Source organism: Sciurus carolinensis, chromosome 8, assembly GCF_902686445.1.
Source record: "Sciurus carolinensis chromosome 8, mSciCar1.2, whole genome shotgun sequence".
Taxonomy (NCBI): Eukaryota; Metazoa; Chordata; class Mammalia; order Rodentia; family Sciuridae; genus Sciurus; species Sciurus carolinensis.
Genome location: NC_062220.1, coordinates 859,912 through 887,056, shown reverse-complemented (window position 1 = coordinate 887,056; position 27,145 = coordinate 859,912). Strand labels below are relative to the sequence as shown.

At 56.9% G+C, this 27,145-nt stretch overlaps 1 protein-coding gene across 4 annotated transcripts in view; it reads right to left on the bottom strand.

Annotated features, from left to right (window-relative positions):
* The window catches only part of Ptprn2 (protein tyrosine phosphatase receptor type N2), a 743,280-nt gene that overhangs the window by 351,286 nt on the left and 364,849 nt on the right, over positions 1 to 27,145 (bottom strand). For all 4 annotated transcript variants that reach the window (XM_047562250.1, XM_047562251.1, XM_047562253.1 and 1 more), the window contains one exon: positions 18,646 to 18,725. In XM_047562250.1, the coding sequence (XP_047418206.1) occupies positions 18,646 to 18,725 (80 nt within the window). The remainder of the gene's footprint in view (positions 1 to 18,645; positions 18,726 to 27,145) is intronic.

The following is a 27,145-nucleotide window of genomic DNA, read 5'->3' as shown; positions in this document are numbered from 1 at the left end:
ACACTGAGATTCTCCAGTCCAGCTGGTCCTCCCTCCACCTCTAGGTAGCAAATGTCCTGCTCACCTTCCAAAAGGGAGAGCAAAGCTCAGGGAGGCTGAGCCACTTGCCTGAGGTCACACAGCAGTGAGTGGTAGAGCACGTCTGTGCGGGCCTCTCTGTTCATGCACCGGATTGCCTGTAATCATGTCTGGCAAGAAACACAAAACACGACTAGGACTCCTCGCTCTTGTCTCCAGGGGATGTTCATGTTTATGCCAGGCCCTGTGCTAGATGCTCAGACTCGAGGCCTTCCCAGGGCTCCCTCCCCAGTGTCTGCCTCTGCATGACTTCTCCGTGTCTCAATCCTCGCATGCCACGTCCCGTTATGTGAGGACACCAGTCACATTAGGTTAGATCTGCCCACGACCTCAACCTGGCACCATACTGGCAAAGACCCTGTCTTTCAATGAGGTCCCGTCACAGGCCCCAGGGAAGAGGCAGCAGGGCAGAGGTGGTGATGCCCGAGCTGCCGTGGAGCACGTACCCCATGCCACCCCCCAGGTCTGTCAGCAGTGTGTGTTCACGACAGTGGAGAGGCTCTGGAGAGCTCAGGCAGCACGGGAGGCTGGAGTAGCCTCATTTGGGAGAGTCTGCAGGGAGGGAGGACACCCTTCCGGGCACGCTGCCATGGTGACGAGTTTCAGTGACTGGCTATTCACAGAGCATGCTGTGCTGGGGCCAGCACTCAGCTCGGAATTTACAAACTGCGTTTCTCAAAACATTCTGTCAACCTGACACTTCCTTAAACGAAGCCGACCTTCCACAACATGGACTAGATCAGGGTGCTCGGCCGCTCCCTGAAGACCGCTTCTTGCCCTGAGATGGACACGCATCCCTGCCACTCCAGCATCTGCTCAGGGCATGGGCCATGGCAAGCGGGCAGCAGCCCACGATCATCCACAACAATGTGTAGCAATTAAAGGGACGAAGCCAGCCAAGCCACTCTGCCAGGAGGACGTGTGTCCGCCTCTGCCATTACCAATGTGCATGAGGACTGAAGAGCCCTTAAGCTTGAGCAAAGACCCAGGGCCACAGGAGGGAGAACTCAAGGGCACGGTGCCCAGGGCTCTGGCAGTGTGCTGTCACGACTCGCCTCACCCACGCCGAGTCTCCCGTCAAGGAGCTGGACTGCTGAGGTGCCTCCGGCTGCAGGGGGCCCTTTGCCATGGGACCTTCCACAGAGAAGGGGCCATTAAGAACCCCCTTCAACTTCAAGGTCGGAAGACAGACCCCCGCCAAGGCCACTGCAGGCTACGGTGTAAATGGTGGCCGATGGCACAGTGCCATCTGGAAACGCACCAGTGAGCACTGTGGCTGGCCTGGAGCAGGAATGGTCACCTGGGGATGGCAGCCAGAGGCTGCCACTCTCAGAGCCCACGCCCACGGCCTCAAGAGCTCGGAGGGGACAGGGACCAGAGTCCCCTTGCAACACGAGTCCTGTCTCTGCAGACCTGCCTGCTCAGGTCATGCCTGAGGCCCCCGTCAAGTCCAAACGAGCAGCGTGTCAGGCCAATAGCACCTCGGTGAGGAGAGCCCGAGCTGCTCTCCACAAGCTGGCCAACCACAGTGCTCCTCACCACACGTGACCGCGTCCACCTTCCTTGACAAGCCTATGGTGACAGGTGATTCACGATGAAAAGGTGACCAAACCCATCGACAGCTGCCCCCAGGTGAGGGAAGCACTGTGACTGCACTCAGGGTGCACGCCAGACGGAGCGCAGCACGCGGCCACTGCCCCACGGCGGGGAGCCCAGCGCACGGGCCTCCTCAGTGCAGAGGTGTGTGCCAGACGGAGCGCAGCACGCGGCCACTGCCCCACAGCGGGGAGCCCAGCGCACGGGGCCTCCTCAGTGCAGAGGTGTGTGCCAGACGGAGCGCAGCACGCGGCCACTGCCCCACAGCGGAGAGCCCAGCGCACGGGCCTCCTCAGTACAGAGGTGTGTGCCAGACGGAGCGCAGCACGCGGCCACTGCCCCACAGCGGGGAGCCCAGCGCACAGGCCTCTGCAGTGCAGAGGTGCAGAGCTGCACCACAGTCAGGTGAACAGGCGCAGCAGTTGTGAACAGCTCAGACCCCACCTCCAGACCCCAAATCAGGAGGACTCACACTGGCCCTTGTGTACATGGGCAATGAGTACAGGAAGACACCCAGCTCGTCCAAGGTTGCATGTGAATACGAGGCTGGGATCCATCCTCCATCCTGGACTCCAGCAGGCAGGTAGGCAAAGCCCTGCTCCAGCCACAACGCACGGCAAACGTGAGCAGGGCCATGTCAGTGATGGTGAGAAAGCAACTGAGACAGCTCCTGGAAGGAGCCTGCGACCACGCCAGGGCCGTTCTCACACAGCTGGGGACAGACAGCAGCACACACGTGCTTAGACACACGCAGAGAGCCAGACACACACACTCAGACAGCTAAACAGCTGGACACACACACACAGCTGGATACACAATCACACAAACGGCTAGACACACATTCACTTAGAGAGCTCAACACACACTCATGCTGACAGCTGGACACACACAAACAAATGGCCATATACACTCTCAGACAGCTGGACACACACAGACACACAGTCAGACACTGTACACACATACAAACAGCTGGCCATACACACTCTCACTGTATGTATATGTATATCTCACTCTCACAGTGTGTATACACTGTGTTGTATACACACACAGCAACACACACTCTCAGACACATGCAGACAGCTGGACACATACAGATGGCAGGACACTCACAGGCAGCTGGACACACATGTAGACAGCTGGATGCATACTGATGCAGACAGCTGGACACTAACTCAGTTGGACACACATGCAGACAGCAGGACACATGCAGAGGGCAGGACATGCACACATTCAGGCCACTGGACACACAGACAAGAGGGCACACTCAGCAAGCTGGACACACACACTCTCAGACAGCAGGACACACATTCAGCTGGATATGCACCCACTAAGACAGCTGGACACAGTCCTGTTGGAGAAAAAGGGGCCAAGCTTCAGGGTGGCCGCTGCCACACGGCCTGTCTGTCTGCTCCATGCCAGGCTTCAGAGAGCTGTCAAGAGGGGTGTGTGGTTCTTGGCAGGGCTGTTCTTGGCTCACTGCCACATCTGCAACCAGACATGCCCCTGGTCCCCACACAGGTGGTGGCAATCAGTCCACTCATATGGCTTCCGTGACCTGTGTCCCCAGGGCCTCTGTCCCCTGCACTAGTGAGTAGTGTCTCATGGATGTGAGTCGACAGAAGCTCTCACTGGCTGCAGGTGACAGGGTCCCAGCCTCCGGGATCCTGGGTGGAAGAGAGAAGCCTGGGTGAATGCCCATCACTCCCCAGGAAGCAGACGTCCCGAGGTGTGGCTGAGAGGTACCTGAGAGCCACAAGGTGCAGGCATGAGGATGCACGGCTCCGACCCCCCCAGAACACGTCTGGCTCTTTCACAGGGTCCATCCCGTTCCTGCAGCTTCGGAAGCTCACTGCTGGAGGGCCCTTGACACCTGGGGGGCACAGGGGAGGGTCCCTCCCTCTGAGCAAGAATCGACTAGAGTCGACAGTGACTTTCCAGTGACTGCGTCTATGTGACCTTATCATCCACACATGAAGCTATCTGGGTGTCACTGGGGAAGAAAAGGAGGGGCCTTGGTGACAGGACATGAACAGCCAATTCCATGGTTACTTCCAAAAGGGAAGAAGAGGCTCACCCGGAACTCAGGTGCAGCGACACAAGCATGGCTTGACTCAGGCCAAAGGGGAAAAGCAGACAAGTCCAGTGCGCGACGAGGCCGCGGGCGAGAGGAGCTAAGCAGGCGGGTGCGAACCTGGCGGTCGGGACGGAGCACCGAGGGCAGAGCCCTTCTTTCGCCCAGTGGCAGGGGTCACACGGTTCAGCAGGACCCACCTGCTCTGCCCTGGCCCAGGTCCTGGACTTAGAGAGAGCTTCTGGTCAGAGTGGGAGGGGAGCCAGTCGGGGGAACGTGAGTTCTTCCCAAGAGCTCTTGCTGTTCCTTCCTGAAAGCCCTGCACAGAACGAGGCCTGTGCTCTTGCTGTTCCTTCGTGAAAGCCGTGCACAGAACGTCATGCTGTAGTCCCCGAGGCCTGTGCTCTTGCTGTTCCTTCATGAAAGCCGTGCACAGAACGTCATGCTGTAGTCCCCGAGGCCTGTGCTCTTGCTGTTCCTTCGTGAAAGCCCTGCACAGAACGAGGCCTGTGCTCTTGCTGTTCCTTCGTGAAAGCCCTGCACAGAACGAGGCCTGTGCTCTTGCTGTTCCTTCATGAAAGCCGTGCACAGAACGAGGCCTGTGCTCTTGCTGTTCCTTCATGAAAGCCGTGCACAGAACGAGGCCTGTGCTCTTGCTGTTCCTTCATGAAAGCCGTGCACAGAACGTCATGCTGTAGTCCCCGAGGCCTGTGCTCTTGCTGTTCCTTCATGAAAGCTGTGCACAGAACATCATGCTGTAGTCCCCGAGGCCTGTGCTCTTGCTGTTCCTTCATGAAAGCCGTGCACAGAACGAGGCCTGTGCTCTTGCTGTTCCTTCATGAAAGTCGTGCACAGAACGCCATGCTGTAGTCCCCGAGGCCTGTGCTCTTGCTGTTCCTTCATGAAAGCCGTGCACAGAACATCATGCTGTAGTCCCCGAGGCCTGTGCTCTTGCTGTTCCTTCATGAAAGCCGTGCACAGAACGAGGCCTGTGCTCTTGCTGTTCCTTCATGAAAGCCGTGCACAGAACGTCATGCTGTGGTCCCCGAGGCCTGTGCTCTTGCTGTTCCTTCATGAAAGCTGTGCACAGAACGTCATGCTGTAGTCCCCGAGGCCTGTGCTCTTGCTGTTCCTTCATGAAAGCTGTGCACAGAACATCATGCTGTAGTCCCCGAGGCCTGTGCTCTTGCTGTTCCTTCATGAAAGCCGTGCACAGAACGAGGCCTGTGCTCTTGCTGTTCCTTCATGAAAGCCGTGCACAGAACGTCATGCTGTGGTCCCCGAGGCCTGTGCTCTTGCTGTTCCTTCGTGAAAGACGTGCACAGAACGAGGCCTGTGCTCTTGCTGTTCCTTCATGAAAGTCGTGCACAGAACGCCATGCTGTAGTCCCCGAGGCCTGTGCTCTTGCTGTTCCTTCATGAAAGCCGTGCACAGAACATCATGCTGTAGTCCCCGAGGCCTGTGCTCTTGCTGTTCCTTCATGAAAGCCGTGCACAGAACGAGGCCTGTGCTCTTGCTGTTCCTTCATGAAAGCCGTGCACAGAACGTCATGCTGTGGTCCCCGAGGCCTGTGCTCTTGCTGTTCCTTCATGAAAGCTGTGCACAGAACGTCATGCTGTAGTCCCCGAGGCCTGTGCTCTTGCTGTTCCTTCATGAAAGCTGTGCACAGAACATCATGCTGTAGTCCCCGAGGCCTGTGCTCTTGCTGTTCCTTCATGAAAGCCGTGCACAGAACGTCATGCTGTAGTCCCCGAGGCCTGTGCTCTTGCTGTTCCTTCATGAAAGCCCTGCACAGAACGAGGCCTGTGCTCTTGCTGTTCCTTCATGAAAGCCGTGCACAGAACGTCATGCTGTAGTCCCCGAGGCCTGTGCTCTTGCTGTTCCTTCGTGAAAGCCGTGCACAGAACGTCATGCTGTAGTCCCCGAGGCCTGTGCTCTTGCTGTTCCTTCGTGAAAGCCCTGCACAGAACGAGGCCTGTGCTCTTGCTGTTCCTTCATGAAAGCTGTGCACAGAACGTCATGCTGTAGTCCCCGAGGCCTGTGCTCTTGCTGTTCCTTCATGAAAGCTGTGCACAGAACATCATGCTGTAGTCCCCGAGGCCTGTGCTCTTGCTGTTCCTTCATGAAAGCCGTGCACAGAACGAGGCCTGTGCTCTTGCTGTTCCTTCATGAAAGTCGTGCACAGAACGCCATGCTGTAGTCCCCGAGGCCTGTGCTCTTGCTGTTCCTTCATGAAAGCCGTGCACAGAACATCATGCTGTAGTCCCCGAGGCCTGTGCTCTTGCTGTTCCTTCATGAAAGCCGTGCACAGAACGAGGCCTGTGCTCTTGCTGTTCCTTCATGAAAGCTGTGCACAGAACGTCATGCTGCAGTCCCCGAGGCCTGTGCTCTTGCTGTTCCTTCATGAAAGCTGTGCACAGAACATCATGCTGTAGTCCCCGAGGCCTGTGCTCTTGCTGTTCCTTCATGAAAGCCGTGCACAGAACGAGGCCTGTGCTCTTGCTGTTCCTTCATGAAAGCCGTGCACAGAACGTCATGCTGTGGTCCCCGAGGCCTGTGCTCTTGCTGTTCCTTCGTGAAAGACGTGCACAGAACGAGGCCTGTGCTCTTGCTGTTCCTTCATGAAAGTCGTGCACAGAACGCCATGCTGTAGTCCCCGAGGCCTGTGCTCTTGCTGTTCCTTCGTGAAAGACGTGCACAGAACGAGGCCTGTGCTCTTGCTGTTCCTTCATGAAAGTCGTGCACAGAACGCCATGCTGTAGTCCCCGAGGCCTGTGCTCTTGCTGTTCCTTCATGAAAGCCGTGCACAGAACATCATGCTGTAGTCCCCGAGGCCTGTGCTCTTGCTGTTCCTTCATGAAAGCCGTGCACAGAACGAGGCCTGTGCTCTTGCTTTTCCTTCATGAAAGCCGTGCACAGAACGTCATGCTGTGGTCCCCGAGGCCTGTGCTCTTGCTGTTCCTTCATGAAAGCTGTGCACAGAACGTCATGCTGTAGTCCCTGAGGCCTGTGCTCTTGCTGTTCCTTCATGAAAGCTGTGCACAGAACATCATGCTGTAGTCCCCGAGGCCTGTGCTCTTGCTGTTCCTTCATGAAAGCCGTGCACAGAACGAGGCCTGTGCTCTTGCTGTTCCTTCATGAAAGCCGTGCACAGAACGTCATGCTGTGGTCCCCGAGGCCTGTGCTCTTGCTGTTCCTTCATGAAAGCTGTGCACAGAATGTCATGCTGTAGTCCCCGAGGCCTGTGCTCTTGCTGTTCCTTTGTGAAAGACGTGCACAGAACGTCATGCTGTAGTCCCCGAGGCCTGTGCTCTTGCTGTTCCTTCATGAAAGCTGTGCACAGAACGCCATGCTGTAGTCCCCGAGGCCTGTGCTCTTGCTGTTCCTTCATGAAAGCTGTGCACAGAACATCATGCTGTAGTCCCCGAGGCCTGTGCTCTTGCTGTTCCTTCATGAAAGCCGTGCACAGAACGTCATGCTGTAGTCCTCAAGGCCTGTGGGGTGTGCAAAGCTCAGGCGGCGAGTCCTGAGGGGTGGTGAGGTGAGCCAAATGCTCAAGCCTGCACTGCTGTCCTGGGTCCTCTGAGGAGTCAGAGCCGAGTGCCAGGTGATGGTCAGAGCCTGCTAGCTAGGGGGCCTGTGGCTGGCCAAGACATCTGGACAAGAAGCTGCGGCTTGGGTCGGGGTCCTGCAGCTAAAGCCCCCAAAGGTTGAGCATTTGGGCTGTTACAGTGGGGGACGAAAGTGGAATCATTCCAAAGTCATGCTCAGATCTCTTTTACTTGTTCATGTTCAGAATAAAAAAGTCAGAAATCCATGAGGACTTTCAATGGACAACATACTCTGGATTTACTTACAAAGGGAAGAAACCGCCTCTGTTAAAATGAGAAGCTGCACACAGGAGATGGAAACCGCCCTAGAGCATGACGCGGCTGCGCTCGGCGTGTGCTGCTTTAGGAGAAGACTCCCTTAAAGAAGACTGCAGGCTGATGAGCGCAAGCACCGTGGTGGGAGCCTCAGAGGGGAGGACTCCAAACCATCTCACACTGCAGGCCCGAGGAAAACAGAGTCCCTGGTTCTGAGTGCTGATCCACAGTTCAGTTTCTCACAGTATTTATAGGCTATTTGGTGTCATCTTAGATCCATCCTATCATTGGGACTTTCTTAATATTTAAGAAAAACATACCTGATAAATGAATGGAGTTGGAGACTATATGCTAAGTGAATTAAGCCAACCCAAAACACCAAAGGCTGAATGTTTTCTCTGATATGCAGAAGCTAATTCACATAAAGAGTGGGGGGGAGAGGGAAGGATAGAGTTACTGTATATTAGGTGGAGGGGAGTGCAGGGAGGGGAAGGGGTGCTGGGGAAGGAATGAGAGTAGAGGAAACAGACATTACTACCTCATGTGCATGCATGACGGCATGACCCAGGTGATCCTGCAATATGTACAATCAGAAAAATGAGAAATTACACTCCATTATTTATGAGCTATCAAAATGCATAAGTGCATTCTACTGTCATGTACAACTAATTAGGACAAATAAAAATTTATAAAACTAAATTAAATTAAATTTTAAAAATTCCTAATCTATGGGACTGAAGGCCTTGTGCAGGGTCTCTAACATAAAGCTGCTCACAGAAACAGATAAGAAGAAAGGGCTCTTTTCACAGGCATCTGTTACACTTCAAGAGGGAGCAGTCAGATTCCTAGGGCAGTTATTTACAATCCAAAAAGTAGGGACCCTTTGTTAATCAGGCTTCCTGGAGAAAGGCTGAGAGAGGGAGGGGACCTGACTCCTTCCACAGGCGCTGGTTTCTTGCCGTAACGTTTTTAGAACTTCATTTCACAGCCAGGCCTGGTGTGGCCATCACAGTACACTTAAGGAGCTGTCCAGGGAAACATCACGCTTGGGCACTTCCGCCTGAAGCAGAGCTGCCTTTCCTCGTGGCCAGCTCACCCTCGAGCTCCAGACCCGGGGTGGAACCCAGGCTGTTTCCGCCTGCCTCCTTGGGGAATTACGTGATGATAAGCCTCCTCTCGGAGGGCTGTGGTGAGTGGTGCAGGCCTTGGACGGGGGCCCCAGCATAGGGCATGGCCCCCAGCCTGCCTCCTGGGATGCTCAGTGCCCAGCCTGGGGTGGTGAGCTCTCAGAGGCTGGCCAGTCCCCTGAGGGAGCCCTTCTGCACACACAGCCTGCTCTTCTGGCACCAGGATGGACAGAGAGCTTCTATTTGGCCTTATGCCAGGTGCAGAGCAGGGGCAGCGGGCACCATGCCACAGGGCAGCCTCGGGCTGCCCGCAGCTTCCCCATGCCAAGCATCCTCAGCTGCACTTCTCAGTTCTTCAGCATGGAGACTCTCCAGGGGCTGAGAGGAGCACTGGCCTTCCAACGGGTCATGAGACTCTGACGCAGTGGGTGCAGAAATTCCAGAACAGAGCAGCACAGGTCCGGAAGGGAGCCCTCCAGAGATGTGGTGTGGTGACCTTAGGAACGCAGAGCCACTCCAGCTGCCCCTCCTGAACTGACTCTCACCCAGATCACACCCCAGGGACCATAATGCAAGGGACACCAAGGTGGGCGTGCGTGCCTGCTCTAAGGCCGTGTCAAGAAAGTACTGGGCACGGGGACGTGCTACACAGGCGGACTCTTCCAAGAGGGGTGCTGTGGTCACCAAGGCCGAGGGGTGGAAGAAACCTCAGCAGACTTCCCCCACTCTCCCTCAGCGTCAGTAACCCTGCCACTGGGGACAGCGAGAGCTGGGGAGGAACAGGCAGCACTTCCAGGCTTCCTGAAGCCCCTCTCCTACACCCAGCAGCAAGGGGCTGCTATGGCAGCCGGTGCTGAGGCTCAGTCCAAGGAGGCATGGCTGCAGTTAGGTGTGTGGGGTCAGGAGGGACTTCTGTTTCCACAAGGACGGTAGAAACATTTTCAACAGACTCCTCCCCCACGTAGGGAGCCGAGGAGAAGGGGACGCTGACTTTCAAAGGCCTCGGAGTGTCCACATTCCATGTGGCTGTTCTCAGCTCCAGCCAGCACTCATGAGCACCCGCCAGGAGCAGGCCTGGGCTGGGGCCGAGGTGTGAAGCCACTGTCCTTCTCTGGGAAACACTGCGGCAGCCACTTTATGAAGAACAGGGTTTACTCTGGCTCAAGGTTCTGGTCTGAGAGTGTGGGCCCACATCTGGCACTGCCTCCATGCTGATGGAGCCCCAGGCTGCAGCAGGGCAATGCTCAGCAAGAGCAGGGAGCGCCAGGGTGCACGACCCTGCTGCTCGCTCTGCTGCTTGTGAAGCCACTCCACCATGGGGCTCCCTCCTGATGACCTTCTACCTCATCACCAAAAGCCCCCTCCACTTACAATGGTCAAATTAACTGCCCACGACTTAATTACCCATAGTGGGAATTAAATTTCAACATGTAAATCTTGGCAGGGGTCACTCAAACCACACCCAGCCACACCACGGGGACAGCAGGTGAGGGGAATGTGGTTGTGTCTGAGGTGCCTTTGGTCTACACAGCACACTTTTCAGCTTTGGACCACCAGAATCACTAGGGCTAGTCATAACACCGGTGGCTGGGTGTCACCTCAGAGTATAGAAGTCGCCTGATGATCTGCGTCTGACTCCTTCCTGGTAGGCATGGTGTGCTGGCACAAGCTTGGAAAGCTCTGTTCTAGAGTCCTGGGGTCTGCTGTGCTCTCCCTATGGGCAGGGAGTGAACACTTCGGCTCCTGTGCCCGCACTCAGCTCTGCCCTTGCCACGGAGCAGCTGGACACCAGTGTGCTCCGCTGTCCTTCCTACAGCACAGCAGCTGGTTGTGGCTGGGGCCATAGCTTTCAGGTCTTGGCAAACTCCTCGGGAGGCAGAGGTTGCAGGGACCATGAAAGTCCATGTGTGGGATCTGAGAGAAGCACCAAGAGGCATGCAGGGCTGCCCATCCAGCTTTCCTGGGAATGGCTGGGGTTGACGGCTGCGGAAAGGTAGAGGAGAGGCAGGAAGGAGGAGTCTGCTGGGCCCAGAGGAGCAAAGAGCCTGGGCAAGGCAGATGCAAAACCTCTAAGGCTGTGTTGGAGAAGGGATAGTGGAGCCACCCCTGGTGGGTACAGCCTGCGGCAGAGCCCAGCCTGCCCGGAGGCTCCGTCCCTTTGCCCTGCCTTCCGCTTCTTTAGCATGAAGGAGAAGATCAGCAAACGACTTAGGTGTTCCTGTCAGTGAGGTCAGTACACCTCTGTGCCCTTCATCTTCCCTCCGGCCACCCTCAGCTGCGGTGAACTAGCAGAGAGGATGCCCTAGATGGGGCTGGAGGGACTGGAGCTGGCCCCACGGCAGCCAGGAAACGCCTAGCCCAAAACAAGTATGCGCTCCCCCACTTGGCCTCCCAAACAGAGGAGGGATGCGAGGAGGTGAAGGGTGGCTCCCTGTGGCCTGGTTGAGCCCTGTGGCCTGGCTGAGCCCTGTGAGGCCTGGCTGAGCCCTGTGTGCACCTGGCTGAGCCCTGTGGCCTGGCTGAGCCCTGTGGCCTGGCTGAGCCCTGTGGCCTGGCTGAGCCCTGTGAGGCCCAGTTGAGCCCTATGAGGTCCGGCTGAGCCCTGTGAGACCTGGCTGAGCCCTGTGGCCTGGCTGAGCCCTGTGAGGCCCAGTTGAGCCCTGTGAGGTCCGGCTGAGCCCTGTGAGACCTGGCTGAGTCCTGTGTGGCCTGGCTGAGCCCTGTGGCCTGGCTGAGCCCTGTGTGCACCTGGCTGAGCCCTGTGTGGCCTGGCTGAGCCCTGTGGCCTGGCTGAGCCCTGTGTGCACCTGGCTGAGCCCTGTGTGGCCTGGCTGAGCCCTGTGGCCTGGCTGAGCCCTGTGTGCACCTGGCTGAGCCCTGTGTGCACCTGGCTGAGCCCTGTGGCCTGGCTGAGCCCTGTGTGGCCCGGCTGAGCCCTGTGTGGCCTGGCTGAGCCCTGTGTGGCCTGGCTGAGCCCTGTGTGCACCTGGCTGAGCCCTGTGTGGCCTGGCTGAGCCCTGTGGCCTGGCTGAGCCCTGTGTGGCCCCGGCTGAGCCCTGTGAGCCCCGGCTGAGCCCTGTGGCCTGGCTGAGCCCTGTGTGGCCCCGGCTGAGCCCTGTGGCCTGGCTGAGCCCTGTGTGGCCTGGCTGAGCCCTGTGTGGCCTGGCTGAGCCCTGTGTGCACCTGGCTGAGTCCTGTGGCCTGGCTGAGCCCTGTGTGCACCTGGCTGAGCCCTGTGGCCTGGCTGAGCCCTGTGTGCACCTGGCTGAGCCCTGTGTGGCCTGGCTGAGCCCTGTGGCCTGGCTGAGCCCTGTGAGGCCTGGCTGAGCCCTGTGAGGCCCGGCTGGGGTGCATCATCCTCCTCACCTCCATACCGTGCAGCTGCCCGCAGTGCTGCCCTTCAGGGAGGTTGGAGGCTTGCCAGGACACTTGCCACCAGCATGTTCTTATGAAGAGGAGCTGTGCAGACAGGTGGGCCCTGAATGCTGTGACTCTGTACTGGGGAGGAAGAAGTGGGTGAAGGGGTAGAAACCAGCCTTGGAAGCAGAGTCAGCCTCAGACTGCTGGCTGAGTGAGATCTGCTCATACCAAAACCTCCCCACACACTTGCAGCATTTCTGTCCTAAGGGCCAGAGGCCCTCAGGCTGGTCCCAAATACTCAGGGAACCATGCCTGTCCCATTCTGACAGATCTTGGCTCTGAGCTGACCCTGTTGAGGACCTGTACCTCGCTGACAGGTGGCTGAGGGTGCCCACAGCCGTCAATATGAAACGCCACAGTTTGCATAAAGTCTGGGCCTCTGAGGGCCCCAAGGCCCTGGTCAGACACTGATGAGCTGGTAGAACAGAAGTTTGCACTCTCCTATCATAACATCTGGCCAATTCCTGCCTCAAGTGCCAATCAGCAGGAGACAGCCCTGCACTGTCAAGAGTAGCCTATGTCCTGGCCTGCAGAAGTACTGGATGGGCTCTGGGAAGGCTGGGGATGAGGGCAATGGCTTGATGGCAGCTGGAGCCAAAGCCGCTAAGGGCACCCAGGCACACATGCCTGCAGCGGCACAGGAAACCCATCTAGAGGCACGTGGAGTCATGGCCTGCATGCAGCGTGGTCACCCCTGTCCTCTGTACCCCTCGTCCAGGTGCCTTGGTGACTGGTGTTTCTGGAACTCCCAGAAGGTTCTACAAGGGCTCACAGAGGCAGCCTGCTGAGCCTGCTGAGGAGGGAAATCTGCTGGGAGCTGACCCTGCCTGTAGGGCACAGGTACTGCTACATGTGTGGGGAGTCTCCCGCCCTGCAAGTGGGACTGTACCGCCTCAGCTCTGTGCTTCCTCCCTCAGGGGCTTATGGTTAAGCAGCATCAGTCCCTGCAAAGCTGCCCCGGAGCAGCAGCCCTGTTTGGGAGAGGAGCCACCTCCTAATCAGGGGTGACTGCACTTCCATTTCTTTGCTAAGAGGGTGAGAGAAATAGAAACATCACTGTGTATAGACAAAGAGAAGAAACAGCTGGGGGGCTGTTCAGAAAGGAAGCGCAGAGGGCACAGCAGGCTGGCCGAGTGCTGGGCAAGGGTGAGTCCCTGAAGCTGCTGCGCCCCCAGGGCTCCCGTTTCCAGACACAGCTACCCCTCAGCTCCCACAAGGGCAGTGCCTCCCCGTGTGCCCAACCACCACAGCCAGTCCAGCATTCTCTGGTCAGTCTCTGATCCAACAGCACCCTTAGGTCCTGGGTGGTGAAGAGGAGACACCCTCAGCGTGGGGAAGAGACTCTCTAGATAGAAGTGAGTGACACCCCATGACCAGACCCCAACACAGTTACAGAGCAGCCCTGCTGGCTGCGTGGCCACGCACAGGCCCAAGTCCACTATGACAGTGCCCCAGACCAGGATTCCAGCGCCACTTACACAGGAGCAGTCGGAGGCTCCTTCCCGAGGAGGAGCTGGTCCGAGCTCCCGGGGCTGGCTGTGGTTTACTCACGGCAACCAGGAAGAAAAGAGAGGAAGGGTCCTGCCTGAAATCCCCTTCAAGGACACACCCCAGTGACCCGACTTCCTCCAAATAGGCCTCCCACTCCTGACAGCAGCCTGGGCTGGTGACCACGCCTTCATCACATGGCTGAGGGCATGGTTCCCAACCACATCACACACACCCTGATCCCCTGCAGATGCCTCCAGGGCCCCAGTGGTAGAGCTAGACTTCCCACCTGAGGAGCCAATCACAGGGCTTCCTGTCTCAGCAGGGACAGCCACACCCCAGGCACCCAGCCAGGAACTGCGCCCAACACTCCTCACACCACACTGACCATCGAGACCTGTGACCTCTACCCAGCATCCCCCAACCAGCTCCCCGCCCTCGCCACTGCCACCATCCCCATCCACGTCACTGTCCCCATCCATGTCACCATCCCCATCCTCACCCAGGTTGCCACCCCCACTCACATCTCTGGGCCCCCAGCATCTCTGTCCCCATCCGTGTCGACCTGGCCCCTGTCACTGCCCCACTCCACCATCCACCGTCTATGGAGTCATGCCCTCTTCACATCCCGCGTGCCTTCCAAGCCATCTTCCCAGAAGCCCCTGCGTACTCTAACGGAAGCCGAGAAGCACGTGAAGACACATTAAAGCGCAAACAGACTCCTTGCTCTCCCTTGAGACCTTTCAGTGGCACCCCGTTCCCATTCGGTAAAATAACTTGGACTTGCCTCTGAACTGCTTCCTCCTGGAAACACCCCAACTAAGCCAGGACGCTGTTGTTTGAGGGAAGTCCCATCTCTGGTATAGCACTGAGCCCTCCTCCCCAGGAAGAGCTCTGTGAGGTTGCAGCCCACGTTGTGCAGGGAGGAGGGAAGGAGCAGAGGGAGGTGAAGAAGAAAGGAAGGGGAGAGGTGAGTTGGGTGAGACTCTGAGCCCACCTCTCCACCTGCAGTGACCTCCAAGGATGCTGGCAGCACTGGCCCTGTCCCCACGTGTGAGGGGCCTCTCCACAAGCACAGGTGCAAACCTGCACACAAACCTGGTGGTGGAACCTCAAGGGTGACCTGTATCACACGGGAAAGCAAGACCTCTTTGACCTCTTCCCACGCCTTCCCCGTCAGGCTCATGGAACTCCAGCCCTCCCTCTGCTGGGCAGTCCCTGACTTCTGCACACTGTCAGCTACCTCTTAAAATACATCCGGAGTCCCGGCATCTCCACACAGCCACTGCCCCCCAGTCCTCAGCTTGTACAGGACTCCTGCAGAGCCTTCTTCCTGCAGAGCCTTCTTCCTGCAGAGCCTTCTTCCTGCAGAGCCTTCTTCCTGCAGAGCCTTCTTCCTGCCTCTGTTCTTGCTCCCCCTTCCTGTGGCCCACTTGCCACTGCTGCCTTCGACACAGCGGGCAACAGGGCCTTCCGGAATCAGCCCATGCCATCCAGTGGCTTCTCAAGTCATGCAAGGCAAAAGGCCCTGACCTGGATGAGGATCTGGGGGGTAGTTTATTTGGGGGATGCTTGGAGTGGTGAGGAGAGGGGACAGGAAGTCAAGGGACACAAAACAGAGCACCACCGGGCAAGTCACAGTGAGGGAAGAGGTCACCCCTACAGGGAGCCGGAGACACAGAGCACTCAGAGGAACCCCAGAGGGTAAGGAGCCCAGGGCCCGCCCCGTTGTCACCCGTCCTCTGCCGAGGAAGGCCCCAAGGGCACTGACCCAGAGGAGGGCCTCAAGCAGGGTCAGTGTCCAAGCTGGCAGAAATGGTAGCTAAGGGCACAAGAGCAAGGCAGGACAGCAGCCACAGAGCATCTGGCAGCACAATGGGGTTCTGAGCTTTGCCCCAGTACAGCCCTCTGGGTGCCCCAAAAAGTGCCAGGCACTGGACACAAGGGCCCCTGTGCTGCTGCCTCTGCCAGTTTGCCGGAGGTATTTTGTGCAGGTCTGAGAGCAAGAGTCCCTCAGCAGCTTCCCAGAGCACCAGAGGACAGTCCATGGTGAGGTTAGCTGATGTTTCTGACAGGTCCTTTTGACAAAAATGCCTCGAGCTCATTCTATGAAAACCTATGAAAATCGTGTATGCATTTTATACAACTCTTGTTCGTAATTTTTTAGAAGCAGGCTTAACAGGAGAGAGTCTTGGCTGTGCTTCTGCAGATAATGCCTGCACCATCCCCAGGGGGCCTGCTCGTGGTGTCTGCATGTCAAAGGCTTGGGGACAGCTGGTTGCATCCAGGGTAGGGGCTGAGCAGGGGAGGAAGCCCCCTTGCTGCACACAGGAAAACCACATCCCAGTACTTGGCTGACCACCACTTCCACCTCACTCTGTCCCAGGGACAGGCAGCTCTTGGCTGGTCAGCAAATGAGTCAGACACACCACAGAGAGACAAAGGCCAAACGCAACTTCTACAGAGTAGAAGGATGAAATCTACAGATGCCAGACATGACTCTGGAGGAGAAAGGGCAGGGCTGGAAGGCACCTTTTGGCAGTAAGTCACAGGAACCCACAGGTTACTTTGGGGTCTCCAGGAGGGGAAGGATGCATAGGGGAACCCACCAGGTCACCAAGGGCCTCCAGGAGAGGAGGGATGCACAGGAGAACCCACCAGGTCACCAAGGACCTCCAGGAGAGGAGGGACATACAGGGGAACCCACCAGGTCACCAAGGGCCTCCAGGAGAAGAGGGACGCACAGGAGAACCCACCAGGTCACCAAGGGCCTCTAGGAGAAGAGGGACGCACAGGAGAACCCACCAGGTCACCAAGGGCCTCCAGGAGAGGAGGGATGCACAGGAGAACCCACCAGGTCACCAAGGGCCTCCAGGAGAGGAGGGACATACAGGGGAACCCACCAGGTCACCAAGGGCCTCCAGGAGAGGAGGGACATACAGGGGAACCCACCAGGTCACCAAGGGCCTCCAGGAGAGGAGGGATGCACAGGGGAACCCACCAGGTCACCAAGGGCCTCCAGGAGAGGAGGAACACAAACAAACACTTGTTCTAAAAGATAGTTGACTGCATTTTCTTTGAAAGAAGTAAGCAGTACTCGATGAGCAGTAAACTATTAAAGAATAAACTCCCAAGTAAGCAGAGTCAGAAAGGGCAGTTTTGTCTGGCCAGTGGGACTGAATGGCTATAGGCAGCCCATAATACCCCTACACTCCAGCAGAAGGCTGCATCAAATGTCACATGCAGATGATGCCATCTCTCCAGAGTGTGCCCACACCAGCACAGGGCGGGCAGCCTGCAGAGACACTGGCGGGATTCCACTTCACCTTTGAAACCACAAGGGACTTTCCTCCTGAGTCCAGATTCCTCCTCATCACCTCCACAGGAGACTGACTACCTTGGTGAATTGGCATCCACACTCCCTGAGCAGAGATCAGGTGCCCACCACACACAGGTGTCTACCCTGCAGACTACAAGATGCTGAAGGCCTCCGTCTAATTTTTTAGAACCTTGCTCATATAGCATCAAGTACATTCTCAGTACTATAACACTATTCAAAATAGTAAAGGTGCTAATTTCTTAAATTGTGCATGTCTGTTAACAATTTTGCATGTGTACACGAAGCAAGAAACATTGCAGCTGTCACAGCTACACATCAGTGTAAATGCACTGGAGTTAGCAAGTGCAAATGCTGACAGACTGTCAATTCAAGACAAAAAGTCCACACGTCAGTGCACAACATGAATGCTTTTGGAATGACCAAGAAGCCGAACTTCAAGTACTCAACCTCATTTCCCTGAGAAAGCAATGAGTAAATGAAGGGCCACTGTCTGCATGCATGTTGTCACGGCTTCGAGGAGATGGAAGAAGCACTGCCTTCCAGCCTGTCCGCCGTGGCACCCAGGTCCCACAGACCCAAGTTCAGATGGACTGCTTCCTGGAGTGGGACAAACTGCCAGCTGAGGGACAGAGTCCTGAGGACTGTTTGGTCCTCAGCGTGCCAAGACCCACGTAGGCCAAGGCACCACACATGTGATCTAGATGCTCTCCTTACTGCCAGGTGGCAGAGTGTGCAGAATGACATCTCCCAACCCTTCTACCAGCACAGGTGAAACTGCTCAGCTGCAGAGACAAGCTCTGCCCAGCTCCAATGCCTCACAACACGAATGAATGCAGAACAGGGCTGGAGCCAGCTCTCCACAAAGCTCAAATCTGCCAGACTTCTGCAATCCAGCACAACGTAGCACAGAACCATTCTGACCAAAACAACTGGCCCTGGAGAAGCCTTACAGAGCAGTCCACATACTGAGTGACACGTGGGCCGAGGGTGCTCTGCTCGCCCAGCCAGGGCAGCAGCCTGGCCTCTTGAGAACCATGCCTCCCCTCACCCCCAGGTGACCCAGCATCCCCAGCACCCTCCTCTCTAGAAGATCCCGGGTATCCTCTACAAGACCTAGTCCAGCTGAGGGAAGGACTTGGGACAGCACAAAGTCCATGACTGTATCCGCACTGCACCCTCCAGAGGCTGGCAGAGGAGTGCTGCCCTCTCCCCCAACAACAAACACCAGTCAATGGCCAAGGCCACTCCTACTCCATTGGAGAAGAGGTCTCAGAAATGCCCAGAAACCTGGGGTCCTAACAGGAGCCTTCCCAGCTGTCACCTCCAGAGTCCACCTCAGGCCCCTGCTCACAGCAGCTTGCAGCTGGCCCAGCAGAGAGCTCCCATGGAGTCCTGTCTCTGCTCACACTGGGATGTGGCACTCCAGCCCTCACTTTTCCAGATCTCTTCAATCCAAGGTCTCCTTTCCTGTCGAAGCCAAGTCCACTCATCATGGAAACCTCAGCAACGAGGCTCAGGTGGCACTGGCCCTGGATCCATCCTGACGCTGGTAGCCTCAGACTCCCAGGGACGAGGCTCTGCACCACGCTCTGCACCACCGGCCCTCTCCACCTTCATTGCAGTGGGTGTGTGTGCACACCCAGGCGTGCTAAGCCTTACCTGTGGCCTTCACAACATCTTCAGTTGTCACGTTTTGGACATTGGAACTCACTTTGAAGGTCACTGCTGGTCCCAGGACACTGGAAGAGAACATTTAAGAATTCAAGCATTACTGATCAACAGTGCCCATTGGCAGCAACCCGCACCACGGACATGCTAAGCACAGCCTCAGCATGTGTTCCTGGAATGCCCTCTGCCCCAGCATTCTCCTTGGATGCGGAGACTGCTCCTTTTCCAGTCTTGCTCCTGAAGCACACACTGTCCTGGGAAGTGCTCCTACCACGAGAGGCATCCTCCCAGGGCCCGCTCACGGGGGCATCGGACCAGCTCCTCCTCTGAGCCCTGCCTGCATCCGTGGGTTCCCATACCATCCCTTACTCTAAGCCCTGTTCCCCTCTGGGGGACTGCAGGTCTGCCCTCCCGGCCAGCTTGCCCAGGGCATGAGCCCTCTGTGGGCAGAGGCGCTCGCTGTGGCAAGGCAGGGGACAACTGCGCTGATGTCACTGCTGGACTTCTCAGGGATGTCTTGCCCTCTGAACTCAGATCCGCCCTGAGTCAGCCCCTGCCCTGAGGAGCAGGCCTGCTTCCACCCTTCAGAGCTCTTATGCCAGAAACATCTAGGGCTCTGGGTGCCACCAGAGATCCCAGAAACGTCATCACGTCCCGTCTCTGCAGGTTCACACTACTGCAGTCTTACCCCAAGCCCCAACCACTGTAAGGCATGGCTGAGTAACCCTGGCATCCAGCTCTCCTACCTGCAGAATCCACGGGCCTTCCCTGGCAGCCACACTCGCGCGGACACTCAGCAAATCTGTCTCCTTATCTCAGCTGAGCTCCTGACATCCCAGCCTCCTTCATTGGCCCACTGCCAGGTGTGACAGAACCCAGTGTCCTCCCATGCAAGTCAGCTTTCCAGCCAGTGACCTCCTTCCCCCTAGCTTGGAGAGCTGCCCTCTGCCCAGCTCCCACGTGGCCCAGTTCTGGCACTCCTCCCTCCTGAGGGAGTGCTCTGATGGCACTGGACTCTCCCTTTCTCCAAGATCTTCCAGCAAGTAAAATGAGTGCCAGAAGTTTAGTGCTTACACTGAACACGAATGAGTTATTTTACAGAGTGTTCTCGCCTTCCCTGGTGGCTGATCAGCTTGTCCAGAGCCTTGTAGTGGTTCCTGCCAGGGCCACACATGTGGCTGATGGATGACACATTGGTAACTGACTGATTTAAGACACTTGAGCGGAGGGTCTTCTCAGACCAAGAGAAAGTGCCGCTCGCCATGAGAAACTCTGGCACCCCCCAAAGCACTGCAGGCTCATCTAAAGAACCTCCTGAGGACAGGACTCAGATTTCTTAGACCTATGTTCTCCCAAGGATGAAAAAGTTCTCTGCAAGTGTCCTGTACTCTCAATGGAGACTCCTAGCCGCAGGGGGAAGAAAGCCTCATGAAAAGACCCTGGACCAGGAACCATGGGAAGTGAGGGCAAGGCTGCCTTCCCACCCTGGCACACACTGTCCACGTGAGGAAGAATGCCCCAGGTCAGGGCAGGACCTGGAGGAGGTGAGGACAAGCCTGCCTTCTCTCCATGGAGCTCGTCTGTGGACTAGCACAGGTTTCAGGAGCTGTCGGTAGGCAGAATGATCAACACCATCCTGGTCATTCATGTCTCTGACATGCTGAGCTCAGGTGGTGGCGGATGCCCACAGGAACCAGCCAAGTAGCAACGGAGCCCATTTGGATGGACCCCTGAGACTCAGCAAGGTGTCTGAGCTGCACCACCTCCGGGCTGTGTTCTTCTTCACCCCACTGCTGCTGCATGGTGGTGATGATGTGGTGGAGTCTTACTCTGGCACATTTGTGCTGAGAGGGTCTGCTGAGCCTGCCAGCCCTGCCTCAGTATTCTCAGCAGGAATGGGAGCACTCATGCTGAGTGGTACCCTGTAGCACAAGGACAAGGCTCAGAGGGTACTAGGACTCCATCCCCTCAAGGCTACCCATATCCCTGCCCTCAGCCATCTGCCCTGTCACAAGGCTCCAACATGTCCTGCCCACCTCAGCACTGGGGCTATGGCCCCTAACGGCATAAGTGGTCCCTCAGGTCTCCTAGAACCAAGGAATCCATGCACACACTTCCCAGCAAGACAGGACCCCAGGTACTGCAGGACTCTGTGGGTCCACAGCAGGAAGTGTAGGTTCCAAATGTGAAAATGTCTGCAAGAGCACAAAGAAGGGCTGCTCGCTTGCAAGGACTGGGCTAAGCCGGCAGCGCCACCAGGAGCCCCAGGATCCCAGGATCCTCACTAGGAGCTCAGAAGGGGATTAGTCCCCCTCATTTTTTCCCGTGATCCCTGGAGCTACTTTTAGGTCTATTTGTCTTGATTTGCAATAAACTTATGTGCTTCTCACCTCAGGGTTGTTTGTAAATAGCTGGGGCAGGGCAGGACAAGTAGTTTCCAGAGCCCCGAATGACAGGTGGCTGGGGGACCGGCCTGTCACTGAGTGCAGGAAAGCACGGGAGCAGGCTGAGGGGAGTATCTCCCAGCTGGGGACACCTGAAACGTCAGGCAGGGCATTCCCGTCACACAGTGCCGGACATAAAGGTCACCAGCTGACCAGGGAGGGAGCCCCGTGTGCCCTGCACCTCCCTGCGGCTGGGCTTACTTCCTGTCAAGGAAGGAAGAGAGGAGGGTCATGGAGACTGCTGGTGCAAACGCATGTCTCCTTTACCATCTGCAAACGCAGTACCTGCAGGCACAGAGGAACTGCCCCTCAAGGTGTCAGCTCTGCCGGGCAGCCTGCTGCTCCCTCGGCGCTGCCTCCAGCTGCGGAGCTCCTCTCTCCTCTCTTCACAGGCATCTGCGACAGGATGCAGATGGCCGCCCCTGGGAGCTGAGGTTTATGCAGACGGACTCCAGGTTGGTGGCTGAGGGAGGCTCCCCCCGTTGCAGCCCCTGCCAGCCACCCAAGGACCTCTGTAGAGGTGGCCCGTGGATCACAATTAGGAGGTGACTTCTTTCCAGATGGGACATTCTGGCCAACAGAGTAGCAGTGCAGGCCCTGGCTGTGGTCTGTGTGCCTGCCCGCCCAGCCAGCCCAGGCAGCCTGCTGGCCGTGTTTCCTGCAGTGCTCCCTTGGGCATGTCCTGCCTTTCCAGCTACCACAGTCCATGGGAAGCTGGCCCAGGAGCAAACACCCCAAACTAGGGAGGATCCCAGAGGCAGTGGCAGTGGGAGGCCAGCCCAGGCCTGCCCTGGATGCCAGCGTCCCGGGGCCAGGGACAGCACATGAGAGTGGCACACTGGAGGTGTCCAGCAGCACGCATGGAAGAGGGGGTGGCAGGAAAGACGCAGGCCAGCCCAAGACAGTGAGAACCAGGCAACCCCGCAACGCTGGAGGGTGAGGCAGCAAGCCTGGCCTTGAGGTGCGAGGGCCCCCCGAGAACATCCTAGGCGTGTTCATCTAGAATACCTTCGACCCGATGAGGGGCCACAACACTCTTTCCTGTTAAGGGCACCTGGGCACCTCCACAGTGCAGCCTGAAGTCCCACAGTGCAGCCTGAAGAGGCTGGAGAGGAAGGGCTGGCCAGGGTGAATCCTCTGGGGCACTCCCACAGCCCTGGGGCAAGCCCACCCTGCAGACAGACACCTCCCAGCAGGCCGCAGGGTATACAGCATGGCTGCCACGGAAAACACACACAGGCCACAGGAGTCAGCAGAGGCAAGCGTGCGGTGCATGCCCACCCCTCACCGTCCAGGGAAGAGATGATGGCTGGATGCTGAGCATCCCCCAAGGCTGGCAATGCCCCAACAGGGAGGGCACTGTATGCCGCCATTTGCACCAACCCATGGCTTGGGTACCACCTGCTACGCGTACCAGCCCACTGCTTTTTCCACTCTTTCTGTGTGTAGCATCTAAATCCACAGCTGGTTCTGAGACGGAGGCAGCTCTCTGGCAGAACGCTCTGCTCTCAAGGTCACCTCTGCTCAGACCTGGAGCAGCTGCCACAACCCAGACCCTTCAGGAGACCCTGCATCCGCTGCATCAGCCAACTCCAGAACTCCAACAGGTGGTCTTGGGCAGCGTGGAGCTCGCCCAGGCCTCTGCTGACTTCCACAAAACACTGATTAGGCAAATACAGTCAGCTCAGTCGGTAAACAACCTCCAGCCTGAAAACCCCCAGCCCAAGGACCCTCCAGGGGCCTATGGCCAGGCAACTCAAGTTATCCATCTTGCCCAGGCTGCAGGCCACTCTTCTGTCACATGAGACACTGGCAGGCTGCACTTGATGCCTCACAAAGGGTCCTCCGTCCATCACCCTACAGGGCTTCTTAGGAGAGAGAACATCCCACTTGCTGGGGACAACAGCCAAGGCTCCGGCTGCTGCCTATGGCTCACCCCTCAGGGCCCACCTCCTATTCTCCAGAAGAGACACAGCTTGGGGACACCCATCATCAGGCTGGCCAACCCCCATTTCCAGACCTGGTGGTTTCTACACGCTGGGTGTACTGAGGACCAAGCAATCAGGCTCTCTTATCTTCCCAGGGCCCCTGAGAGAAGCAGCAGGCACTGACCTTACTTCAGAGAGAAGAAGGTCGTGCCCAACAGCACAGACGGACTATGTCTGCCTTTGGGCACTGATACTAGGCATATTAGGGACAAGTGACTGAGATGTATTTCCTGATAGTGAGACAGAAGCCACTCAAGCCCCAGGTCTGGGGAGAAAGGACACAGCAGAGGTAGGGACGACTGTGTCCCACCTGCCCAGAGACCCGGCATCATTCCAGCTGTTGTGAGTGGCTGCAGCAGTCTGTCACCAGCGATCATTATGGGGAGACATTTACAAAGTACCTGCTCCTTACCTAGGATTGGAGGCAGCTTGGCTGGTGGGGGTACCATGTCCCACCACTCCATTGAGCACCTGGCTCTGAAGTGGACTCTAAGAACCTCCTCATCCCTTCACCAGCATCTGCGGTCTCAACACCAGGGACGCCCACACCCTCTGCACCTGGAAGTACCAGCTGCTGCAGACAAGTTGCCCTGCAGGGCCTTGCTGTTGGGGTGTGTGTGAGGGGACACCATGGGAATCTTGACACCTTCCCTGTGACTTGCTGAGGAAGGAGGGGGATGGGCCTGCGTCTCTCTCAGGCCCTGACACCCCAGGGCTGGGGCAGACAACACCTCACAGGTGGGAGCTCCACCAGCATACTGAGCAATAAGCCTGAGGGAGGGTGGGTCTCACATGGGCTGAGAAACTTCTGGAGAGAAAAGAGAAAAAACTGCAGAGACAGAAATGCCCAGGTAAAGGAGGACAGAGCATGAGGCTCTGTAGGCCCAGAAGGTGAGGCTGCTCTGACCCTGCCAGTCCCACTGCCACCCGCCCCTCCCATGGGCAGGGGGCTGATTTTTCCTTCCCAGCCACCCTGGCTTCTCACTGCCAGGGCTGCTGCCTGACACAGACCACACAGCTTCCAGTCTCTGCAGGGAGAAACTCACTTCCACCCACCCTGCTGTGTCCCTCTGCACAGACTGGTAAGGGGGCTCCCTGGATCCTGGACCCACTGTGGGTCATACTTCAATATCCAAAGACCTCAGGCCATTCAGTTCAGGACTGGGAGGCCCAACTGGGTTTCCTGGTGGGTCCTCACCCCACCAGCGACCCTGTCTCCTCAGGAAACTCCACAGACTCGGACTGCTCCTGGCAGGTCCCATCTGTGTAGTCTCAATGCTGGGCAGACCCTGCACGTGAGCCTGCAGACTGCAGCTTGTCAGAGGTTACAGGCCTCTCAGGAACTAGGGTGTTGTCTCCCAAGCACCAAGTGTCCCCCGGGAAGGCAATGCTGCCACTGAGAAGCATGCACTAGGCCCCTCGCTGTGCTGTCTTGGCTCCCAGGAGCATCAGGAAGGGCTGTGGCCTGGTGGCAGTCAGGACTTCTTGGTCTGGAACTGAGCAGGTGGAGGGAGAATCCACTCATCTCCCTGTTCCACTCTTAGTCTCGCCCCATTCAAGGGCAAAGATGGTCCCCTCCAGGGACCCTCTGCTGTGGAGTTGAGTAGAACAGCCTGAGACAGTGTCCCAAGAAAGGCTGCTGGCTCTGCTGGCCCGGGGTTGGTCAGTTGAGAGTCACCCTCCCCCTGGCTGTCAGCAGTGGCTTCTGGTCTCAGGTGCTGGTGCAGAGAGTGGCTTGTGCTGAGCTCTTCTGGTCCACCATGCCTGGTGCCATCTCCAGGGGCTCATGACAGCCTGCCTTCCCATGTGCTGCCACAGCTCCTTGAGGGGCTATGGGATGCACAAGAGAAGCCTCAGGGCTTTGCCTGCTCCCAGTGCCAATCCTGCTGTCACAGGAAGAGTACCCATGCGTGCTGAGCCCCACACATCCTCCTGGAAGAGCATCCAGACTGGGGCCTATTGGGACCAGGTTCGCCTCTCCCCACCTGGAGCTCAATCAGCAAAGATGTCACTGCTCGTCTCCCTGCACCTTCTGGGCAGGTCCTGGCTGTGCCTTGGCACAGAGCTGCATAGGAATGCTGATGGGAACAGCCAGCAGACCTTGGAAACCTTGGACCTTAATCCCATGAGCCACTTCACTTGCAAAACACATATGCTCTGTGGCAGGGATCTTGAGCTTCCTTGAGAACGTGCCTCTCCCTGTCTGCCTCTGACAGAGTGAGGGCTCAGGTTCCTTCAGGCTGCCACAGCCCTTCCCTCACCACCTGCACACACTGCTGTCTGATCCTGGCTCCCAGGAAAAGGTCCAGTCTGAATGGACATCCAGCCCAGGGGTACAGCAGGGCATGGGCACCATGGAGCCCGCAGAGCTGTCCCCACCAAGTCTGCACCATTGTCAGGCCTCCCCTCACAGGGAACACTTGCCCCAGGACCCGTCACAGCCTCAACCGAGCCTCTACTGCGGGGTGGGGGGACAATGGTGGGGGTGAAGTCTGAGCACTGGCTACCACTGTCCCAGCACCAGGCAATCTATTCGCCTTACCAAGTCACTTACCTTTCCGGTTCTTCGTACAACTGGAAAGTGGGATAGGTCCCACTCCCCATAGTGCTGGGCTTCACCAGGAAGCAGCACAACAGAGATGCTTATGCCTAGCAAAGCCTCTGAGAAGCAGGCTTAGCACCTAACACAGGGGAGACAAGCTGGTTTTGGGGAAAACGTCACTTGCTGATAAAGCACAACATACTCCAATTCTACTGAAGCAAAAGAAGCTATGCAATGCAAAGAACTGGAGTCCCCACCAAAAGGAGATCACCCAGGCAGACCCAAAGACAGCGGGCCCCTCGCCTGTAAGGAACTCTCTAGGTCCACCGAGGACAGATGTGGGTTTCATTACTTCACTTCTGGATTTTCATTTGGGTTTAGCTAATGACCATTGAAGACACTGCAGTCCCTTCTCTCCACCCAGGTGGCCAAGCTCTACGGGTCAGTGAGTACTGGCAGAGCCACTGACCCTGGGGACACTGCCACGTTCCCACCAGCCATGGCCATGGGATTTTCCCATCAGCCATTGACACACAGCCTTATTTTATGTGGGTTTCTACCCAAGACAGCTGGATGAGCATAGCTGTTGAGTTGTTAAAGCTAAACTCAGCCCAAGCCCTGTAACTCAGTGAAGTTCATCTGACGTGTTTTCTCCAAATGGCTTGTCACAGCCTTGTGGCATTTGGGATGCAGAAAGCACTTGGGCACTATGCCCAGGGTCATTTTGAACAGGAAAATCACCAGCAAAAATCATAAAACTGTGATTTATGATCACATAAATAGAAAATCCAGTGATACATTTTCAGAATATAATATTTAGCCTTAACTGGGATGTAAGACCCAATTGCAGCCATTTTAACTACAGTCCTTCCCTTTGCCCTTCTCAATTTTAAAATTAGCTAAATGCATAGAATGTAACACCAAGCTCCTCTGTCAGAGCAGGGGACAGTGGGTGTTGGGGATAAAAGCAGGCAGACTGCCTGCCCAAGCGTGCCTGCTTGCCAGACTTTGTTTCGTAGCACACCCTCTGCAGAAGCAAAGGCTGCCTTGTTGAGCTACTTTCAAGCATGAGTTTGATTCCTTGAGGCACCTGGTATTTCTAATGATCCTGGCATTGCCTAGGGAGTTGTGGGGACTTCCTGCTCAGAGGAGACACATCCTCCTGCTTTGTTGTGGTGGCCATGGAGTGCTGCAAGAAACCCTGAGGCCAACAAGGCCCAAAATCAGCATCACGGGGAATGGGCCCAAGCAAGCATCATGGTGACCAGGTAACTCTGCGTGGGCCAAGGTAGGAAAATCCACTCTCAACAAGGAAATACTTCCTTGGTGGTAGGCACATCCCAGAGGTTGTGTGAATGTGACTGAGACATGGGTGCAAGACTGCCCCCAAAAGGGGGTCGAAACTCTATTCAGACACACTAGACCACACCCAGGAGAGCAGGATGGAGAGGTGTGCAAGAATTCCCCAGTAAGGGGTACTGAGCACACAAGGAATCCGGGCACACAACAGACCACCA